At 50.0% G+C, this 19,268-nt stretch overlaps 1 protein-coding gene across 3 annotated transcripts in view; it reads left to right on the top strand.

Moving 5' to 3' along the window:
* SETD1B (SET domain containing 1B, histone lysine methyltransferase) overlaps positions 1–19,268 on the top strand; it is a 36,610-nt gene that overhangs the window by 13,183 nt on the left and 4,159 nt on the right. For 2 of the 3 annotated variants that reach the window (XM_083373441.1, XM_083373440.1), the window contains 9 exons: positions 302–414; positions 3,424–4,605; positions 8,427–9,182; positions 9,994–10,167; positions 10,665–10,752; positions 11,482–11,708; positions 12,291–12,432; positions 13,007–13,513; positions 14,943–17,004. In XM_083373441.1, coding sequence (XP_083229567.1) covers positions 302–414; positions 3,424–4,605; positions 8,427–9,182; positions 9,994–10,167; positions 10,665–10,752; positions 11,482–11,708; positions 12,291–12,432; positions 13,007–13,513; positions 14,943–16,600 — 4,847 coding nt within the window. In that variant the 3' untranslated portion in view covers positions 16,601–17,004. Of the gene's footprint in view, positions 1–301; positions 415–3,423; positions 4,606–8,426; positions 9,183–9,993; positions 10,168–10,664; positions 10,753–11,481; positions 11,709–12,290; positions 12,433–13,006; positions 13,514–14,942; positions 17,005–17,126; positions 17,287–17,853; positions 17,986–18,535; positions 18,656–19,107; positions 19,246–19,268 lie in introns of those variants that run through there. The other variant, XM_083373442.1, reaches the window with a different exon arrangement.

Below are 19,268 nucleotides of genomic sequence, written 5' to 3'. Positions count from 1 at the left end.
TTCTCCTGCTAGGTCTGAATATAGGGGTAGACTGCAGCCATTAAATTAGGATAACTTCTCCATGAATAGAGGAACCATTGTGTGCCACGATTTGCTGACTGTCAGTCACTATTTTTACCATTTAGACATCTGGAAGGGGGACAGTCCCCTCCCTCTTGATTTTCGCACAAACGGATCACTAATGCAGAAGCCCAAAGTCCAGATCCATTGCTTTCTCCATTTAAGGCAAAAGCGAGGGTTCTAGGTCATTCTAGACATTGCCCATCAGTTTTCGTTAACGGTGATTTTCTTACCTCTCCAGGTGAGAAGCGCATGCATTTTTATGAGCTCCTTGTGAATGGGCTCTACACTCCGCAGACTTTGCCAGTGGAGAACGAACAAGATGCATCACCCACCCTCAGTGAGACCCTGCAGGTATGTTTGGAACTTGGTCCAAGTTAAGTGATGTTCCAGGCTTGGCACCTGGGCTAAGAAGAGCTTTGTTGACAGCCAGCTATGATATGGATATACTGGTCTGTCTGCCTGACTCAAGAAGGACATGACTGAGATTTATGTCAGACTAGTTCTGGTCTTCCCTTCGGCAGTCAAACTTTGGAATAGACACCAATCGTGACTGGGGAATTCTGGACATTGAAGTCCACACATCTTCGACATTGATTTTAGAGTATATATATATAACATTCCCAAACAGAATTCATTGTATTTCGTTTATTCCATTTCTATATCTGCCCATCCCAGTCCGGTTGACTCTCAAAATATCCAGAGTAGCCTTGTACATTTCATGTGAACTTACCGTTTATGTGGCTGACTTGTCAAAACCATCTTGTAAGTTGCCGAGTTTGTTCTGAGCTCCCGTCGCGCTCAACGGATAGTAGTCAGAAGACCTTCTAACAGCGTAATGTGTTCCTGATGTCCATTTCTTTACTTGTGGTTTCGATATATGGCCAGGTTGACCACGATAAAATTGGATTTTGGCTTGTTTATCTTAGAAATCTGCTTTTGAGTGATTGAAGCAGGGACCTTTGATTTCACCATGTACCCAGGTCGAAACAAAAGATTCATCCTAGTTAGGAGGAAGAGGAGCTACGTTTCCACTGGAAATAGGTTTGTGAGAGCGGCTTAAGAAGTCACCTAGTCCGAATCTGAAATCTGGGCAGGAGAGAGAGAACTGAACTGAAGTAGTGTTAATCTTTGAAGTTTGACCCTATACATTTGGACAAGGGGTATGAAGAAAGCCAGTTGTACAAAACGCCAGCACAAGTTGCTAAGGGAAGAAAAATAGGTGTGTTTCCTGGAGGTGTCACTTGCTTTTTCTTACTTAGTCGGAATTTCTTATCCCCTTGGCTACTAGCCCTTTGTAAATCGTTTCGATTAAACCGGTGTTTAATTTAAGCGTAAAGAGCTTCCATCCATTGTGAGGGTTCAGTTTTGCCTAGCAAGAATGTAAACGAATATTTTGAAACGCTCCTTGTTCAGGATGTGTTTCCTGGGAGGCTGGCCCCCTCCTTGGCGGAAGCACCAGAATTTTAAATGCCTCTTTTCAGCTCTTCCTTCCCTTTTCTTCAGCCTTTAATCTCCAGTTGCTTAAATGGCATAATTTTACTCGATCGGGCAAAAAGTTTATGCAAAAAATCAGCAGCTGCTTTGAGACAGGGGCCTTTATCACTTTCCTGCTGCCTTTTGGAAGTTTGAATTTTTTGGAAAAAAGCTGTACTCTGAACTCTTAACTCTGTTGAGCAATTTCTACACATGGTTTTCAAGCCTCATCTCTTGTTGGGATACACAATCATTGACTTTGGCAGTTTCTGCGGATGTTTTTTTTTTAAAAAAAAATACAACAGTGTTTCTTCTTACAGGCATTATTTAGAATTGTAGAGGAAACATTGTGTTGTTTTTTAAAAAAAAAACACCTTACAGTTGCCCAATTCTGTTCCCTTTCCCTTAGCCTCCTGTTTGTAGAGTGTAATTTATCCAGAATTAAGAGTGACAGTTCATGTTCCTGATGCTCAGCTTGGAATCCTGTCTGATCGAGCATCTCCAGCTGGGTTGCCTTACAAAGCAAAGGAATTTCCGAGCGATCTTTCTCACCAGTCTTCATACCAATTTTTCTGTTGTACAGCCAAATTCAGGGGCATTTAATGGTGGGAAATAATATTAAGGCCCTTTTCCTGGACTCCACAGATACTCAGACCCTGTTTCTTTATAGGGTTTGGTTTTATTGATCGTGAGCTGGTGGCTTACCTATTTATTTCAATATATATCTCAGTGTTTTAGTTTCAAGGCTGGTTTTTCCTGCCACTGTATGAGAAATACATAGGCTATATATATATAGTAGTTTGATTGTGTGTGTGTGTGTGTGTGTGTGTGTGTGTGTGTGTGTGTGTGTGTAGAGGTAGTCCTTGACTTACAGTTGTTTAATGAGAGTTCCGAGTTACAATAGCCTTGGAAAAACTTAACAAATGACCAAAACTCGCACTTAAAACTCTTGCACTACCCCCGTTACCGCAATTTAGGCGCTTGAAAACTGGTGCACATTTACCACCATTTGTAGCATCCTGCAGTTCAGCAATCATGATTTGGGACACCCCCCTTGTTCCCCCCGCCAATTTCCGGTAAAAAAAAACCTCCCACTGAGGAAGCTGTATTCACTTAATGACCATGTGCTTCGCTTTAACGGCCACCATAGAAATCGTAAAGTCACCTCCAACTCAAACTTACAACAGAAATTCCAGGCCTGCTTGTGGTCCTAAATCCAATATGTGTGTGTGTGCATGTGCACACATACACTCCGTTACATATATTTTGTGCAAAGCTTAGCATCGGTCTGTTTTTGAAAGTTTCCATTTTATTTTGCTCTGAACTTCAGATTCACGAAACCGCTGAAGATGTCAAAGTAAATTTTAATTGACAGCAATCATTGGCTGCTCTTTCTAGTTCTTAACAATCCATATCTGGAAAGATGCCATTTGCCCTGCTGTGTCTTCTCCGTATTTTATTATTGGAAGCCCTAGCTTTTTTTTTTTCAAAGTGTGTTTAATTCTGCATGGTATTTTTTTTTAAAGACAGATAAATAGATTAGATGAAAGAGTGGCTTCAGCGTCAGGAACGTTTTGTGCTGGGGCTGCGTTTCCTTCTCAGCATCTAAGACAAATTTTGTGCGTGTCGGGTGACACGCTCAGGAAGACTTAGCATTTGTCCATTCAACCAGGGTTGGCAGCTAAGCCAGACCCACAGCTCAACCCCCACGCAAAGGTGGGGGGGAAGGAGGGGAGTTACACTATGAGGACCCGTATTTTGCACTCGCTGGCAAGGGAATTCTGGGAGTTGAAGTCCACAAGTCTTAAAGTTGCCAATGTTGGACACCCCTGTTCTAGACTGTCTCGCCTGTTATTTGCTGATCCTCCTTTCCCGTTTTTTTTGCAGTTGGCCGACACTCTGAAACGGCTGAAGGACAGCGGTCTGTCTTCGGCAGGATCCTCCACCACCCCAAATAGCAGCACCCCGTTTTCCCACGACACGGCTTTTTCTAGTTGTCGACAGGACACCCCCAACTCCTACGGCCAGTTCACCCCCCAGTCCCAAGGGACGCCTCTGACCCCACGCCTGGGGACTCCCTTTTCCCAAGACTCTGCCTACTCTAGCCGACAGACCACGCCGGCCTACCATTTCGGACAGGACTCCGGCTACAAACCCCGCAGGCACGAAACGAAGTTCACGGATGCTTATAACCGGCGCCTGGGCCATCACTACGTGCACAACTCAGCCGGGACTTTCCGAGGCTCCGAGCATCAGTTTGGCGCCTTCAAGTCCCACCAGTCGGAAACGGTGCAATATTCCCACACGTCGCCAGGGAGTCACTCAGGTGCTTCGACGTACAAATCTGCCTTCTCGCCCTACCAAGCCCCAGCGCCCTACCCACAGCCCGAAGAGCCCCCGTTTCCTCAAACATCCCGGGAGGTTGAATACCGGCGGCCTCCGCCCCCACCTCCCGCCGAGGCAACGGTCGAAAGTAGCCCAGCTCCTCCCGCTGAGTTTGTCCCTGCCAAGGAGAAACCCGAGGAGCCCCCTCCTCTTCCTCCTCCGCCCCCCCCAGAGCCCGACAGTCTTGAGCCCTCCGGTGGGGCGTCCTTCAGCCAGACTCCTGAAGGGAGCGAGACGCCCGGTACCCCGACGGTGGAATCGGAAACTCAGCCTAACAGTTTGGACTCGAGGATTGAAATGCTTTTGAAAGAGCAGAGAACAAAACTCTATTTTCTCAACGAGCACGACTCGGACAATGAGATCCGAATGGAAGGTAGCCCCATTTCCTCGTCCTCTTCTCAGCTCTCCCCGCTCCCAAACTCGCAGCCCAGCTATCAAGCACAAACCCCTTCCTCGCGCCCTTCCAGCACCGGCTTGGAAGACATCAGCCCGACCCCCTTGCCCGATTCGGATGACGACGAGCCCATTCTCGGGACGGCTTCCGCCTGCCAGAATGCGCGAGGAGCAGCCGAGGTGAGCGTCACACCCGTGGAGCAGCTGAACAGGACCTCCAAGTCGGAGCCCCTGGAGGCGAAAGACATGCAGCCCCTCAACAGCAGCCCCGTGCCAGAAACAATGGAAGAGGTAAGGGAGAAGAGAGGCAGGTAGTAAGTCACTCGGCTTACTTACTCCACAACGGAGCCCAGAATATCCGTTGCTAAGTGAGATGTGGGTTAAGTGAGTTTCGCCCCACTCTACGACCTTCCTTGCCACAGTCGTTAACTGGATCAGTTGTTAAATGAGTCAGACGGTTGTTAAGTGAATCTGCCTTCCCCATTGACTTTGCTTGTCAGAAGGTTGCAAAAGGGAATCGCGTGACCCCCGGGGACGCTGCGACCGTCATAAATTCTGGTTGCCAAGCGTCTGAATTTTGATCAGGAGACCCTGGGGATGCTGCCACGATCGTAGGTGTGAAAAATGGTCATAAGTCACTTTTTTCAGTGCGTTGCTTCAGACATTCAACCTTGTCTGAGAAATCCATTGGAATCTGCACCCAAGGGGTATACAAGGTAGCCCTTGACTTACGACTATTCTTTTAATGGCCAATCAAAGTTACAATGACACTGAAAAAGGGTATTTATGACCAGTTCTCATATTTGCAGTAGAAGACCGGGTCCGAGTTTGGTCGTAAATCGAGGATTACTGGTGTAGTAATAAACACGGATTACGTACACTTTATAACACATGAGATGTTCAATGTGAGAAATTGGGATCTCTTATTCTGCTTGAATATCATATCCTTTTGGAAATGTTTTAGACTACACCGGAGATTTGAGTGTGGGGGAGAGGGGGGAAGAATCACTCTGTTTATGCACGAAGACACTGATTTGCTAATATTGGAAATTAAAAAAAAAAATCCCAGCCAACGCTGTACAAGCTGTGTGATGGAAATTCCCCTCTATGTCAGCTGGTTGGGGTTTAGCAGAAAGACGCTTCTGTTTTCCGTCGTGCGATAAGACTTCCCGCGGGAAGCCCTACTCATCCCGGGAGCGTTTTTGTCACCTGGAAAGCAAATTTATTTCCAGGAGCAATTGATCCCTTGGACGGCAAATGCTTTTGTTTTCCCTTGCGTGGCTTTTTAAAAAGCGAGTTTACCTATTTTTATGAGCGGTTGTATTGCACTGCATTGGGATACACTGGGCATTCTTTCCCACCAAAATGTGATAGACGATAATAGCTAAATACCTGGCCGTCACCGAAAGAAGAAGGGTTTAATTTACTTGAGATATTTACAAATCTTTAGTCGGGTTCCGTCTGTCCGCTGCTCTCCAAGCTTGCTTCATTTTAGTTTCTGAACGTTCTGTTATCAGACTAGCTAACATCATCATCAGGACTTCCTTGTCAAGAAAATCCTGCTGCTGATGTTTACCTAGTCTGCTCACGAAACGTTCAGAAACTGAATTGAAACAAGCGTGGAGAGCAAAGCACTGCCAACCTCTAGAACTTGAGTGACAAGTATTTTCGGTCTGTCTGTACTTATCCCTCAGCCCCCTTGGAACGCGATGGGATGTATTCCCGCTCCTTGGATATAGGGAAGGATCAAGAAATCCTCGATGGTGCCAGGCCTTCCTGGCACGGGTTTTTCTTCGTATTTCCCGCCCCCCCCGTAATCCTCAGGCCCTCTCACGTCCATTTGCCAAGCGAGCTTGGCCCCATTTTACAACTTTTCTTCCCAGAGTTGTTAAGTGAAACCCGTAGCAAGGCTGTCCAGTTAAGCTGGCTTCCTCGTGGACTGGGCTTGTTGGAAGGTCGCAAAAGATAACCTGGCAGTGACACTTCAACCGTCATAAGTAGGAGTCAGCCTCTGAATTTTGATCATGGGGATGCTGCAATGGTTGTAAGTGTGAAAAATGATCACAAGTCCTTCTTTCAGGGCCCTTGTAATTTCGAACGGTCGCTAAACAAGCTCTTGTTAAGTCGAGGACTACCTTTATATACATAATTCTCGCCCTGGCTACCGAATTAAATTCCGTGGCTCTTCTCTGTTTTCCCTTTCGCTTCCTTCTCCTCTTTCTCCGGTCTCTCCTCCCTTCTTCTCCAGCTAAAAGCATTCGTCTGTTGGTCTCTCTGGAAAACATTTTACCACCTCTTCCTAATTAACCAGTTAAATGATACACTGGCTTCTGCTGATTTATTGGCCTCAGCTAATATAACTATAAAGACATTGAAGATTACAAAGATAGTTGCGATTGTAGACAACAGTACCTCCTTCGTGCTGGTGTGTCTGATTTAGCTTTCAGGCTTTCCGTGTTGCTGTATTTTGAAGCAGGTGATGTTGTAGCTTTTGAGAAAGCCCTGGTGTTCACGTTAGATCTTTTCTTTGGGTTTCCTTCTTCTCAAGTGTTCTCATTTGTCTCTCCCCCCCCCCCCCCGCCCGCCGCAAGTCCTCCTAGTGGGAGGCAGGCCCTCATTACAAAGCAACACCTGAGCCTGTCCGATGGTGTGGCACAAACACACGCCGCTGTGGCATTTCTCTACAACCCAGGTAGTCTGGGGAGCGAGTTGCAATTCTCTGGAGAAGATCTCGCTTCATTCTTTGGGTCTCCAAAGATCAGCTTAAATTTCCCTCCTGCGAGAATTGAATAAAGCCGTGTAAACGAAGGCCCGTGTTGTTCAATTTTCTCTCCTCCCGGCAAGGAGCCCGTTTTGTCGCTTAAGAAGCATCTGGATGGATTTGCGGCTGTTGCTGTACTTCTTAGGGACTAGTCTCAGAGCCTGGCAGGTGACAGGTGTCACACAATGGGGTTTTCCTTCCTAGCACACGCCTGGGACAAAGGGAAGACGCTGGGCTAGGATGTTTGCTGAGAAGCAACATGGAAGCGATCCAAAGTGCCCGTTCTTGGCCATCCCTTTGCCTGATGTTTCTCACATTTACATTTAAAATATATATATATATCAAAGGCGCTCCTATTTCTTGGTGAAGGCAGCACAGGCTGAAGTTCCTGAACTTAACAAAGGGTATCTTCAAACGAACAGACCTTTTGAAGTTACGTTTTTCTTTTCCAATTTTTTGATTGTCTTGATTTTTCAAGCTGACGTCCCCTTGATTGTGCTTCACACTGGAGCAACGGCTTGAGACGGCAGAACTTTGTAAAAGCAGGGTTGGGTTTTGGACTAGTTGGTGGCTTCCCATTCTGTTTTCTGTGCTCTCCTATCTTCTAAAAATATTTCATTATAATTACACTTTAGTGCAGCTTTCCCAGCGAGCAGCCATGCCACCTCCCAAGGTCTCCAAATAGCACAGCCGATGATCAGGCTGGGCACACAGCTTTAGCGTAAAGACGGGAAAATATGTCAGTCTTCTTCCCCTTTGGAGATCTATTTTGTCTTCTCCTCTGGAGACCTCCCCACAAGGTCAGTACCAGAAGAGATTCTTCGGAGGTCTCTACTTTATCGTCTCCTTTGGAGACCTTCCTACAAGGTTGACGCCACGGGAGACCCTTGCACCAGTAGGAAGACCTCTGTTGACTGCAAACCCCTCGTCTGCCGGGATCTCCAGGCTGCTGCTGCAGAACATAAATTTCACTCTTTGCAAACAGCGCCCTCCAGTGGTCACAGTTGGATCAAAGTTGTCTTGATTAAACCCAGATTGGAGGAGTGGGGAGGAGAGACCCACATCTTGTGGCAAAACACTTTTTTTTCCTATTTACTCTGTCCTGTCAGGTTACATTCAGCAACGCGGCCAGTTTGAGTAGCTTTCAGAGCAAAGCCCGGTCGAGGTGTATCTTTGGTGGAGTCATTTATTTATTTATCTATTGAGGTTGATCTGAAGAGCGCTTTTGGGGTGGATGAGCTTTGGAGGTCCTCTGTTGGCTGGAGTCCAGGCTTCTTTTTGCTTCGCTGACTATTCTCTGATCTGGCCTAAGGCGGACCTCTCTCCTCCCTTTCTCCCCCCCCCCTCCCAGTGTCATCAGTCTTCAGGGGAAGACATGGAGATCTCGGACGACGAGATGAGTGAATCGCCCAGCGCGGAATGTGCCAAGAATATTGTGGTGAACACCTCCATTGGCAGCACCGGTGTGATGACCTCCTCCATCCCGATGCCCCCACCCGGCTTTCCTCCGCTGCCTCCCCCGCCCCCTCCCCAGCCGGTCTTCCCGATGCCTCCTCCTCTTCCTCCCCCGCCTCCACCCACCCACCCAGCCGTCCCCCCTCCGCCCCTCCCAACCCCTCCAGGGGTCCCTCCCCCTCATATCTTGCCCCCTCTGCCTCCCTTCCATCCTGGGATGTTCCCTCTGATGCAGATGGATATGATCAGCGTCCTGGGCAACCAATGGGGCGGCCTGTCCATGTCTTTCCAAATGCAAACCCAGATGCTCAGCCGCCTGATGCAGGGGCAAAACACCTACCAGCATCCCCCCTTCATGAGCAACCGGATGCAGTTTGTGAACCTCCCTCCCTACCGGCATTTCTCCATGGGGGCAGCTATGAACCGGGGGCAACAGTGGCCCCCCTTGCCCAGGTTTGACCCCTCCGTCCCCCCACCGGGTTATGAGCCCAAGAAGGAAGATCCGCACAAGGCCACAGTGGACGGCGTCCTTTTGGTGATCGTGAAGGAGCTCAAAGCAATAATGAAAAGGGATTTGAACAAGAAGATGGTGGAAGTGGTGGCATTCCGGGCATTTGACGATTGGTGGGACAAGAAAGAACGTCTCGCTAAGGTAGGAAGTTGGTGAAATTAATTAGCCTTGATTTTCTAGAGCAGGGGTCTCTAAACTTGGCCATTTGAAGACTTGTGGACTTCAACTCCCAGAATTCCTCATGCTAGCTAAGGAATTCTGGGAGTTGAAGTCCACAGTTCTTAAAGTTGCCAAGTTTGTGGAGACCTGAGTTCTAGACCAGCGTTTCTCAACCTGTGACTTTAAGACAGGTGGACTTCGACTCCAAGAATGGCTGACTTGGGAATTCTGGCAGTTGAAATCCATACATCTTAAAATTGGTTGAGTTTGAAAAACACCAGTCTAGGTCATCTATCTTCTCGTCTCCAGTGGCATGATTCAATATGTTATGTATCCGAATACCCATAAAACATCGGCCTGCTTTCAGACATGAATACAATCTTGAATTGATGATATGATAGCGTTGAGTTCAGATAGCTTTCTGCTGCAGGTGACCATTACTAAAATTCCAGATTCTGGCAATGTACAGCTGTAAACTGGAGTCTGGGTAATAAAACTCATCCTGTTTGCAGCCGTGAGTGCAAGATCAGACCAAGCGAAGATCCAGCAGTTAATCTGGGAATAATTGCAGCAAACAAGGTTGAGGTCCAGATTGTGTGGGGCTGGGTTTAGCTTCCCAGGGTTTATTCATGGTGAATTTCTCCTGTGAGATTTAATCAGGAAAGCTCTGGTCATCTTCGTGGAGACAGACCAGCCGACTGCACCTGTTCAGAGAAATACAAGGCTGCAGAAAAGGAATAGAATAGAAAAGGCTCCTTTGGCCCCAAAGTGAGATCTTGCCTGTCTTTCCCAGGCATCGTTGACCCCGGTAAAATCTGGGGACCATAAAGATGAGGAGAAGCCAAAACCCAAGGACCGCATCACTTCCTGTCTTCTGGAGAACTGGAATAAAGGAGAAGGGCTGGGATACGAAGGGATCGGCTTGGGAATTGGGCTACGAGGGGCCATCCGGCTACCGTCTTTTAAGGTAAGAGCATTCAACAACAGGAAGTGGGTCTTTGCTTTGATGTCCAGTGCAGATTTTAGGCCCTGAACTTTGACTTTACGCTAGATTGTAGGAGGACCTGTTCAAGGAACGTTGGGTTGCTTAGCTCTTATTGACAGCTAGCAGGTGAATTGGAACCAACAGTGGTCTCTAGAGAGAGCGCCACAGGTTTAGAAGAGCAGTTATTTGGAAGCACCTTATATGGCTGTAGATTTCATCTCCTTGGATCGGACAACTCTTGGTCAATGATTAGGAGTCCCATAGAACAGCATGATCAGGGCTTAAGGTGTTGGTCATAGCCCCGCTTAACGGTCGTAACTTCAGGTGGTCTATAAGCGAATGTTTTGTAGGTTGAGAACTACCTATGTAGGAAATCTCTTCTGTAGCCAGCCTCTTTTTGAACTTTTGTGAGTCTTAAGGCCAGACAACTAGCAAATGGCCCCTTCCCAAAAGAGATTTCATTCTCTTGATTTCTTCAGGTGAAGAGAAAAGAGCCACCCGAAGCTGCCTCAGCTGGAGACCAGAAGCGAATTCGGCCATCCACCTCCGTAGATGATGAAGACGAAGGTTGGTAGGCTTTGCTCCCTCCTCTTGCAGATTAGAGCCGGGCTTAACCCCAGTAGGATTACGTTTGGCATGGCTAGCTTGAACCCCACTGCTCTCTAAGCTTGACCAAATAATGTGTGCAGAGAGCATCTCGATCATATCTTGAAAGCGTGCCCAGGAAGGCCAAGTGGGAACATTAAGCACGTATCGTGGTTAAAGTGCTGGCCTAGAAACCAGTTCAAGTCTCGCCTTAAGCGTGGAAAGACTGGCTGGGTGACTTTGGGCCAGTCCGTTTCTCTCAGTCCAGCCCACCTCAAGGGGGGTTGTAGTGGGGAAAGGAGGAGGAGGAAAGAGTATTGTGTGCATCCGCCTCCTTATTTCCAAACAGCAATAAAGGCTGAACGACAAACATAAATAAATGAATAAGTCTCCCCAGAGACCATATGCAGGTCTGAGCATTTTCACATAATCTAAGTCAAACCAAACCAACTGCATTTTTGACTTAGTAAATTGCATGAACCAGCACACGGTGTCCCCTGCAACAACTGGCAATGTTGCCGGCCCCATGTCCTGCGCTGCGGGCGTGATAACGCTACTTCTCTAAGCTTGTATTTGGATCCAGGAGCTTAACCTTGTCCAATCAGCTTATCTGTGTCTCTTTTTTTTGGTTTTACTATTATTATTATTTTTTTTTGCAGAAGTTGTGTCTGACTCTCTCCCCGCCCCTCAACACACCTGTTTTATACTTAGAATCTGAACGAGATCGAGACCTGCCCGATGCAGCCTTGGAGCTCTCCAGGAAAGATCCGGAAGCTGTGGGCCTCCGAAGAAGACCGGCCAGGCCACTGGAGCTGGACAGTGAAGGAGAGGAGGAAGACTCGGGCAAGGAAGAGGAAGAAGAGGAGGAGGAATCCTCTTCGGAGAAGGAGGCAGAGCGGGAGGAAGAGGAAGGGGGGATGAAATCCGTGTCCGACAAGGTATGTACCCTGAGCTCTCTTCACTTCCACAATGACATAAGTGATGAGGAATCAAAAGATCCTCAGAACCCCGAACCTCACCTTGTAGGTAGGCCATTCACAAAATGTCTTATCCACAGGAGTGTGTTACTAACACGACAAATGATCAGGTTAATGATATCGCCGAAGGCTGTCCCAGAGTCCTCGGTTACATCCAGGAAGAGGACGGTCAGGATTCAAGTGGGTTACAGCCTGAAGCCAGCTCTCTTTACTGCTGAGGTGTTTCTAGTGAAGTTGGCAGGATTTAAGGATCTCTCTGTTTATATTCTTCCTCCATGCCCTGCCTTTGAGAGTAAAGCTTTGCTACTCAGGCTACCGCATGGTCGGTCTGTGGCTGGTGCTTGTGTTTGTCTAGGTTAGTTCTTCCCAGCCGGATGCCCTGGAGATACATCTCGGACCAACCGCCGTAACTTTAGGTCTGCCTGTTAAACAGGTGACTGAGGGCTGAGGCTTCTTAGCCTAAGGCCAGCCCTTGGCCCACACCTTTTCTCTCACCCTGGGCCAAACGTATTGGCTGAACTTTCCAAATTCCTTCTTTCTAAGGAAGAGGAGGAAGAGGAAGATGTCAACGAGGAAGAGGAGGAGGTAGAGGAAGAGGCGGCGGAGGAGGAGGAGGAGGAGGAAGAAGAAGACGAGACGGAAGCACAAATCAGCGAAAAGGAAGGGGATCAAGATTCTGAAGAAGGTATGCAGCTTTATCAGAAGTTGAAAACAGCAGGTTGGTTTTTAACAGATTGATGGGGGGGGAGGGAAATTACCCAAAGCTGACGATATTCTGAAGGAAGGAGTAACCAAAGGAGGGAGTTTTGCACAGGTAGTCCTCGACTTACGGCCACAGTTGCAGAATTTCCGTGGCTAAGCAAGATGGTTGTTAAACGACTTGCTCCCGATTTTATAGTCTTCTTTGCCACGGTTGTCGACGGTGAACCATGCAACCGTTAAGCAAATCCGGCTTCCCCCATTGACTGCACGGCCGTATTCCTTACCAACTTAACAAATTTGCAGTTTTCTGATGAATATTTCATGGCAACATAAAAGGGCTTTAGGTATAAAGTTTTGTTTGGGATGCCAGAGCGGCTGCTAGTTCAGATAACTTTCGTGACATCAGAGAGGTTTTGTCTTCAGTGAGGCCGCGCAGCAAAGGGAGTAAAATCAGCTGGGAAGCCGACAGAAAGACGTCGGTTTCTCTGGTCTGGTCTGAACCCAGGAGAGAGAAATTAAAATCAGAATGAACCACGAAACCTTTTTTTGCCTTCCAGCAGAAGATCTTGGAAGCCCGGCCTGTTCCAGAGCAGAACTCGAATCGTCTGATGAGAGCGAGGAATCCTCGGAATTTGGGACAAGTTCTGATTCTGATGATGAAGACGAAGAAGAGGAGGAGGAGGAGGAAGAGGAGGAGGAAGAAGAAGAAGAAGATGAGCAGGAGGAGGGTGAAAATTACGAGGAACAGATGGAGGATGACGTGGGGGTCTCTTTATCGCAAGAGCGGGAGACCTTGCCGGCTGAACTGGCCCTCCAGCCCCTCCCTCCGGGCCCGGAAGACGAGGACGAAAAAGAGACCGTCTTGGAACTCTTTCCGGTGGAGGAGGACTACATGGCCCTTGCGGACCCTCCGGCTCCAGAAGGAGGAGAGATGAAAGAAGACACCAGGCCAGCAGAAGAGCAGAGCCAGGAGATTCCCGAGGAGTCCTCGGCTGCCGAAGTGCTGGCGGTGATGGAGAGAGGTCAAGAGGAGACGCTCCGGCTGTCTCCAATGTGTAGGACAGGTAGGGTCTTGCCCTCCTCCGGTGTCCGGCGAGGCGTCTCCCGGGGGCTGAGTTCACCCATCCCGCTAAGCCGTGGCCTGGCTTGCCGTCTCCGTCAAGCCCGCCTTCGGGCTACTTCTTGGTGTCTAACCTTTAGGGGTTGTTTTCTTTAAGCGTGACCTAAAAAGAATGGCTGGTTCTTAATGCCCCCAGGGAACTCAAGGCTCAAATATTAATTAAGGATTGGGCGATGCTCCAGCAATGTCTCTAATTTATTTATATAAGTTATATAACATGATGTGGATATAAGTTGAGGGGGTCCTTGGTGCTCTCTGAGCTTGGTTGTTTCCTCGCAGACGTTTATTACCCAAACTAGGTAACGTCAGCACTCAACGATGTTACCTAGTTTGGTAACGAAACATCTGCAAGGAAGCAACCAAGCTTGGAGAACATGCAAGGACCCCTCCTTTCAACCCTAAGCTACAAATGTTCTCCTTTATTGGTAAATATAAGTTGCTCAAAGTTCTCTTTTTTCCCCCCAGTATGTAAAATTAAGGCACACGGAGTCTTTGCTCAGGTGGAAACGCGCGTTGTGATTTACAAGGGAGGAATTTTAAGCTTAGAGGACACAGTTTCTAAGCGGTGGTAAAATACACGGGAGTCTTCCAAAACACACGATCACTTTTGCAAGAGAGTATGGTCTGGCCTAAGGGACGCGGTGGCTCAGTGGGTTAGGATGCTGAGCTTGTCGATCAGAAGGTCGGCAGTTTGGCGGGTCGAATCCCGAGTGCCGCGTAGCAGAGTGAGCGCCTGTTACTTGTCCCAGCTTCTGCCAACCTAGCAGTTCGAAAGAACATAAAAATGCAAGTAGAAAAATAGGGACCACTCTGGTGGGAAGGTAACAGCGTTCCGTGCGCCTTTGGTGTCCAGTCATGCCGGCCACATGACCACGGAGACGTCCTCGGACAAGCGCTGGCTCTTCGGCTTTGAAACGGAGATGAGCACCGGCCCCTAGAGTTGGAAACGACTAGCACGCGTGTGCGGGGGAACCTTTACCTTTACCTTTTATGGTCTGGCCTGCCATGTAGATGTATGTTATTTTTTTACATCAGAGTACTTCATCTTACAATAGAAGGGAATCTCTGTAGCTCAGGGTAGAACCGTGGCCTTCTTGAGCCTCTCCGAACTTGGTGGTTGGCCTGCCTGGTGATGTTACCTAGTTGGGTCACGAAATGTCTGCAACCAGCAGTCAAGTTCAGTGAGCACCGAGGACTCCATATTCCATGTTGCTTTTACAAAAAATGGACCTGCTGGGCTAAGTTTGGGTAGGTTGGCATGGGAAACCATTCTGTTTCTCAGGCAGAGGCTAAGTTCCTTTCATACCTGTAACAGAGAAGGTTGAAGAACGTGATGGTGGTCCTTCATGCCTCCCTTTCTTTCCCTCTCCCAGTGGAGGAGTCCGAAGCAGACGTCGAACTGGAGCCTGAGATGCTGGATGGTCCTAAACTGGTCGCCCAGGATGGTGAAGGCCTCCGCCCTCCAACCCCGGTGGAACTCTTTGGAGAAGTCTTGTCCAACAGGACCTCCTTTACTAAGCCCAACGACAGCACTTTAGAAATCCAAGCAAAAGGCAAATCGCCCTGCCTAGCTGAGGCCGAGGAGGATCAGCTTCCTCGGACACCCGGGAGGGAAGTGGTGACTCACTTGGAGTCCACCGGGCTTCCTTTCTCCGCCATGCCGCCCTGCTCCCTTCCCCTGCCCTCCATTGCACCTCATAAAGAGGAATACTTGCTCCTTCCGGACAAGTTCCATGATCACTTAGGCCCAAGCAAGACGGCACTAGAAGAGGAGCTGCCCCGGACGCCGGGGCGGGACATTCTAGCCAAGTGTTCCCACAGTCTCTCCAAGTCCCACAGCACAGACACGGTCCCCGCCACGCCAGGGAGCGAGGCGCCTCTCACCAGAAATAGCCTGACTCTGAGTTCCCCTCCGGTGCCAGGCAGCCCTTTTTCGTACCCATCCCAATCCCCTGGCATCAACAGTGGGGGCATTCCCCGGACACCTGGGCGGGATTTCACCTTCACGCCTACGTTCCCCGAGCCTGGCGCTACCACCCTCCCTTGCCTTCTGTCGAGCAAGAAGCCGTCGGAGGAGGAGCCCGACGAGAAAGTCTTCAAAGAGCCTCTCGGCGCTTCCTTGTTGGCCGGCGTGAACAGCGTGCCCTCCCCTATCCCCTTTGCCAGCCCCCCTGTGCCAGCTTTTCACACCCACTTGGACCTGGCACCTGGTCAGCCTCTCGCAGTCCAGCCTTGCTTGTTCGTGGACTCCAACATGGCCCTAGAGGAGTGCGGTCAGGATCCAAGGTCCGTCTTGCCCTTCCCAGACATCCCCATGGCTTCGCCCCCTCTCCCTCCATCCACCCCTCCGTCCATCCTCCCCATCAAGAGGAAACCGGGCCGGCCGAAACGAGCTTCTCCTTTGGGACCCTTGTTGGAGGCCTATTCGGACAAGCCCGTGGAGACTCCCCTGCTTCCCATCCCGGTGGCCTTGGCGGAAAGTCCGGTGAACAAAGAGCTGTTCGGCAGCCATCCGGAGGGCTTCTACGCTCTGAAAGATCCGGAAGCGGTCACCTTGGACTTCCGGAACGATGGTTTCCACGAGAAGCTCCCTCCCGACGTCCTGGTGGAGAAGCTGCCCTTCAAGGAGTTGGAGAACCAGTGGAACGAGGACTTCAAAGAGGAAGAAGGCTACCTGAAGGCCAAGAGGCAGCAGTGGAGGCGCCAGAAGAAGAGGCCCGACGACGTCCCGCAGATCCCTTCTCCCGAGTATTCTCCCCCTCGGTTCCAGTTCCGGCCCCGCTCCGAGTTCGAGGAGATGACCATTTTGTACGACATTTGGAACGGAGGGATCGACGAAGAGGACATCCAGTTCCTCTGCGTCACCTACGACCACTTGTTGCAGCAAGACAACGGCATGGATTGGCTCAACGACACTCTGTGGGTGTACCATCCTCATATCCTTTGCCAGAGCAGCCGCCAGACCTCCGGGCCACCAGACACACCGGGTGATGTTCAGAACCTCTGCTGGGTGCCACCAGCAGAAGCATAAAGGCGGAGCAGAACCGGATTCTGCTTTGTAACAACGCTGGCCAAAGAACGCCAGGAAAGTCAAAAAAAATTGGGGAGCTCCCCCCCCATTTTTTTATCCTAAATTCTGCCAGGAGATGGTTTCTGTTTTGAGGAAGGGAAGTTTCAGAGATATTCACAGATTTTGGACCAGGGAGATCATTTTTCAGAGAGATGGAGAAGATCCATCTGCAAGTAACCTGCAAGGACAGTCTTTCTCAACCTTGGCCACTTGAAGATGGATGGTCTTCAACTCCCAGAATCCCCCAACTTCCTTCAAGTGGTCGAGGCTGAGAAACACTTATTTAGAGATGGGCATCGCCGTTAGGTAGGTGACATCAGGTAGGTGCCCCTGCAGAGAAGCCCCATCTGCAAGTAGCCCCCAGCTGGCACTCTGCCTTGAGCTCACACTAAATTTCCCCTGCACTGTTTATTTCTTGGGGGGGGAGCATTTAACGACCCCTGCTGTTGGGTGTTGTTTTTTCCCTTAACATCCCGCTACCAACCAGCTTTTTCACCCCAAAGAAGAAGAAACGGGACGATGGGATGCGGGAACACGTCACCGGCTGTGCCCGAAGTGAAGGCTATTACAAAATCGACAAGAAGGACAAGCTGAAATACCTCAACAACAGCCGGGCGTTTGCAGAGGACCCTCCCACCGACACGCAGGTGAAGGGGCTGCCCTGGTGGGCCGTGAGCCGAAGGGAGGGGGTTTAGGGCTTTGAAGCAAACGTGCCTTGAATTTTGCGGAGTGGAGGAAAGGAGAAAAAGGGAATTCTACACCAACGCAAGTGGTCCTCAAGTTACGGCCACAACTGAGCCCAAAGTTTCTGTCACTAAGCAAGACAGTTGTTCAGTGAGTTTAGCCCCATTTTACCACCTTTCCTGCAAGAGTTGCTAAGTTAGTAACGTGGTCGTTAAATGAATCTGGCCCCCTCTGTTGACTTTGCTTGTGAGAAAGTCGCAGAAGGGGATCACGTGACCCCGTCATAAATACGAGTCCGTTGCCGAGGGTCGGAATTTTGATCACCTGACCACAGGTGGGATGCTGCTGCAGTCGTAAGCGTGGGAAACAGCCATGAGGCATTTTCTTCAGCCCCCTTGTAGCCTCGAACGGTCACTAAACAGTTGGGCTCAATTGTGGCCGTAAGTCGAGGATTACCCGAGTGAGACTCCCCCCTCCTTACTCCAGATGCCAAATCTGCCTGGCCCACGATGACCCTTTTCTCCCCGCAGGGAATGAGCATCCCTGCTCAGCTACACGTGTCCACCCGGGCCGGCTCCGAGCGGCGGTCAGAACAGCGCAGGCTCCTGTCATCCTTCACCGGAAGTTGCGACAGCGACTTGCTGAAATTCAACCAGCTCAAGGTGGGTTGGGCGCCCCCCCCAAGGGATGAAAGCCTGGGAGGAGCAGGAGGAGGACCCCCCACACACAGGCGAGGCTTAGATGGGGCAGAGGTAGAAAAGAAAAAAGCCCCAACATGCAAATCCTTCCGAGGACAGGCAATTGTGTCACGCAACCCTGCTGCGTAGCCCAGCCGTTTGCAAGGAGTCCTTCTGTAACGACTGCCTTGTTTGGCAATGTTCCCCGGCGCGACAGGGCTGAAAAGGCAACGTTGCCCCCGTCCTCGCATTGACGGCCTTCACAGGTGTGCGAAGCCAAGGGAAGCCGAAGTCCGATCGTAAGCACGGTTGCGGTTTCGCTTCGCAAATACTCCGTGTAGTGACCAAGTTGCCTGACCCCGTTGTGGTTGCTAAAGGAGGACAGCGGGTCATCGGCGTTCCCCAAAGCCCCCTCGCCTCTCCGCTTGGAGGGTTGCTTCTGCCTTAGATTGTGGCCCCTCGCAAGCAGGAAGCTTCGCGCTTCCCCAGGGCGGATTGTTTTTTAAGCAGTCTGTCTTCTGCCTCCGCTCTGCAGTTCCGGAAGAAAAAACTAAAATTCTGCAAGAGCCACATTCACGACTGGGGGCTCTTTGCCATGGAGCCCATTGCTGCTGACGAGATGGTGATCGAGTACGTGGGCCAGAACATCCGACAGGTAAGCTGCCACAGGTAACCCTGTCCCCGGAGGCTACTGCAGAAGCTCTCCCAATCCTAGTGAAGCATTAAGAAACCGAAGATCTGCAGCCGAGCGGCGGGCAGCGTCCCATTTCTTTCTGCCTTCGTCCTTTGCCCGGCAGGCCCTCTGGCCTTTGACCACAGACCTTCTCTCGGCTCTGCATTTTATAACCGCTAGGCCAGCTTCGAGGGTCAGGGGTGTCCCTGCTCTGTCTGGCTTTTATTGAAATCCTCTTCCCTTCAGCAGCTGCCCTTGGTCTGGGTCCCTTATCCCTCCCTCCCTTCTCTTCCTCCCTCCCTCCACCCCTCCGTTCCTTCCTTCTTTCTTTCCTTCCGTTCTCCCTCCCATCTCATTCTCTCCTCCCTCCCTCCCTCCCTCCCTCCCTCCCTCCCCAGCGCATAATTGGGCCTGACTGGAGGTGTCCCCCACAGGTAATTGCGGACATGCGGGAGAAGCGCTATGAAGATGAAGGCATCGGGAGCAGCTACATGTTCCGGGTGGACCACGACACCATCATCGACGCCACCAAGTGCGGAAACTTTGCCCGGTTCATCAACCACAGCTGCAACGTGAGTCTTTCCTCACTCCGGCA

This window comes from Vipera ursinii (genome assembly GCF_947247035.1).
Source record: "Vipera ursinii genome assembly, chromosome: 14".
Lineage (NCBI taxonomy): Eukaryota > Metazoa > Chordata > Lepidosauria > Squamata > Viperidae > Vipera > Vipera ursinii.
This window is presented reverse-complemented; position numbering and strand designations above follow the sequence as displayed.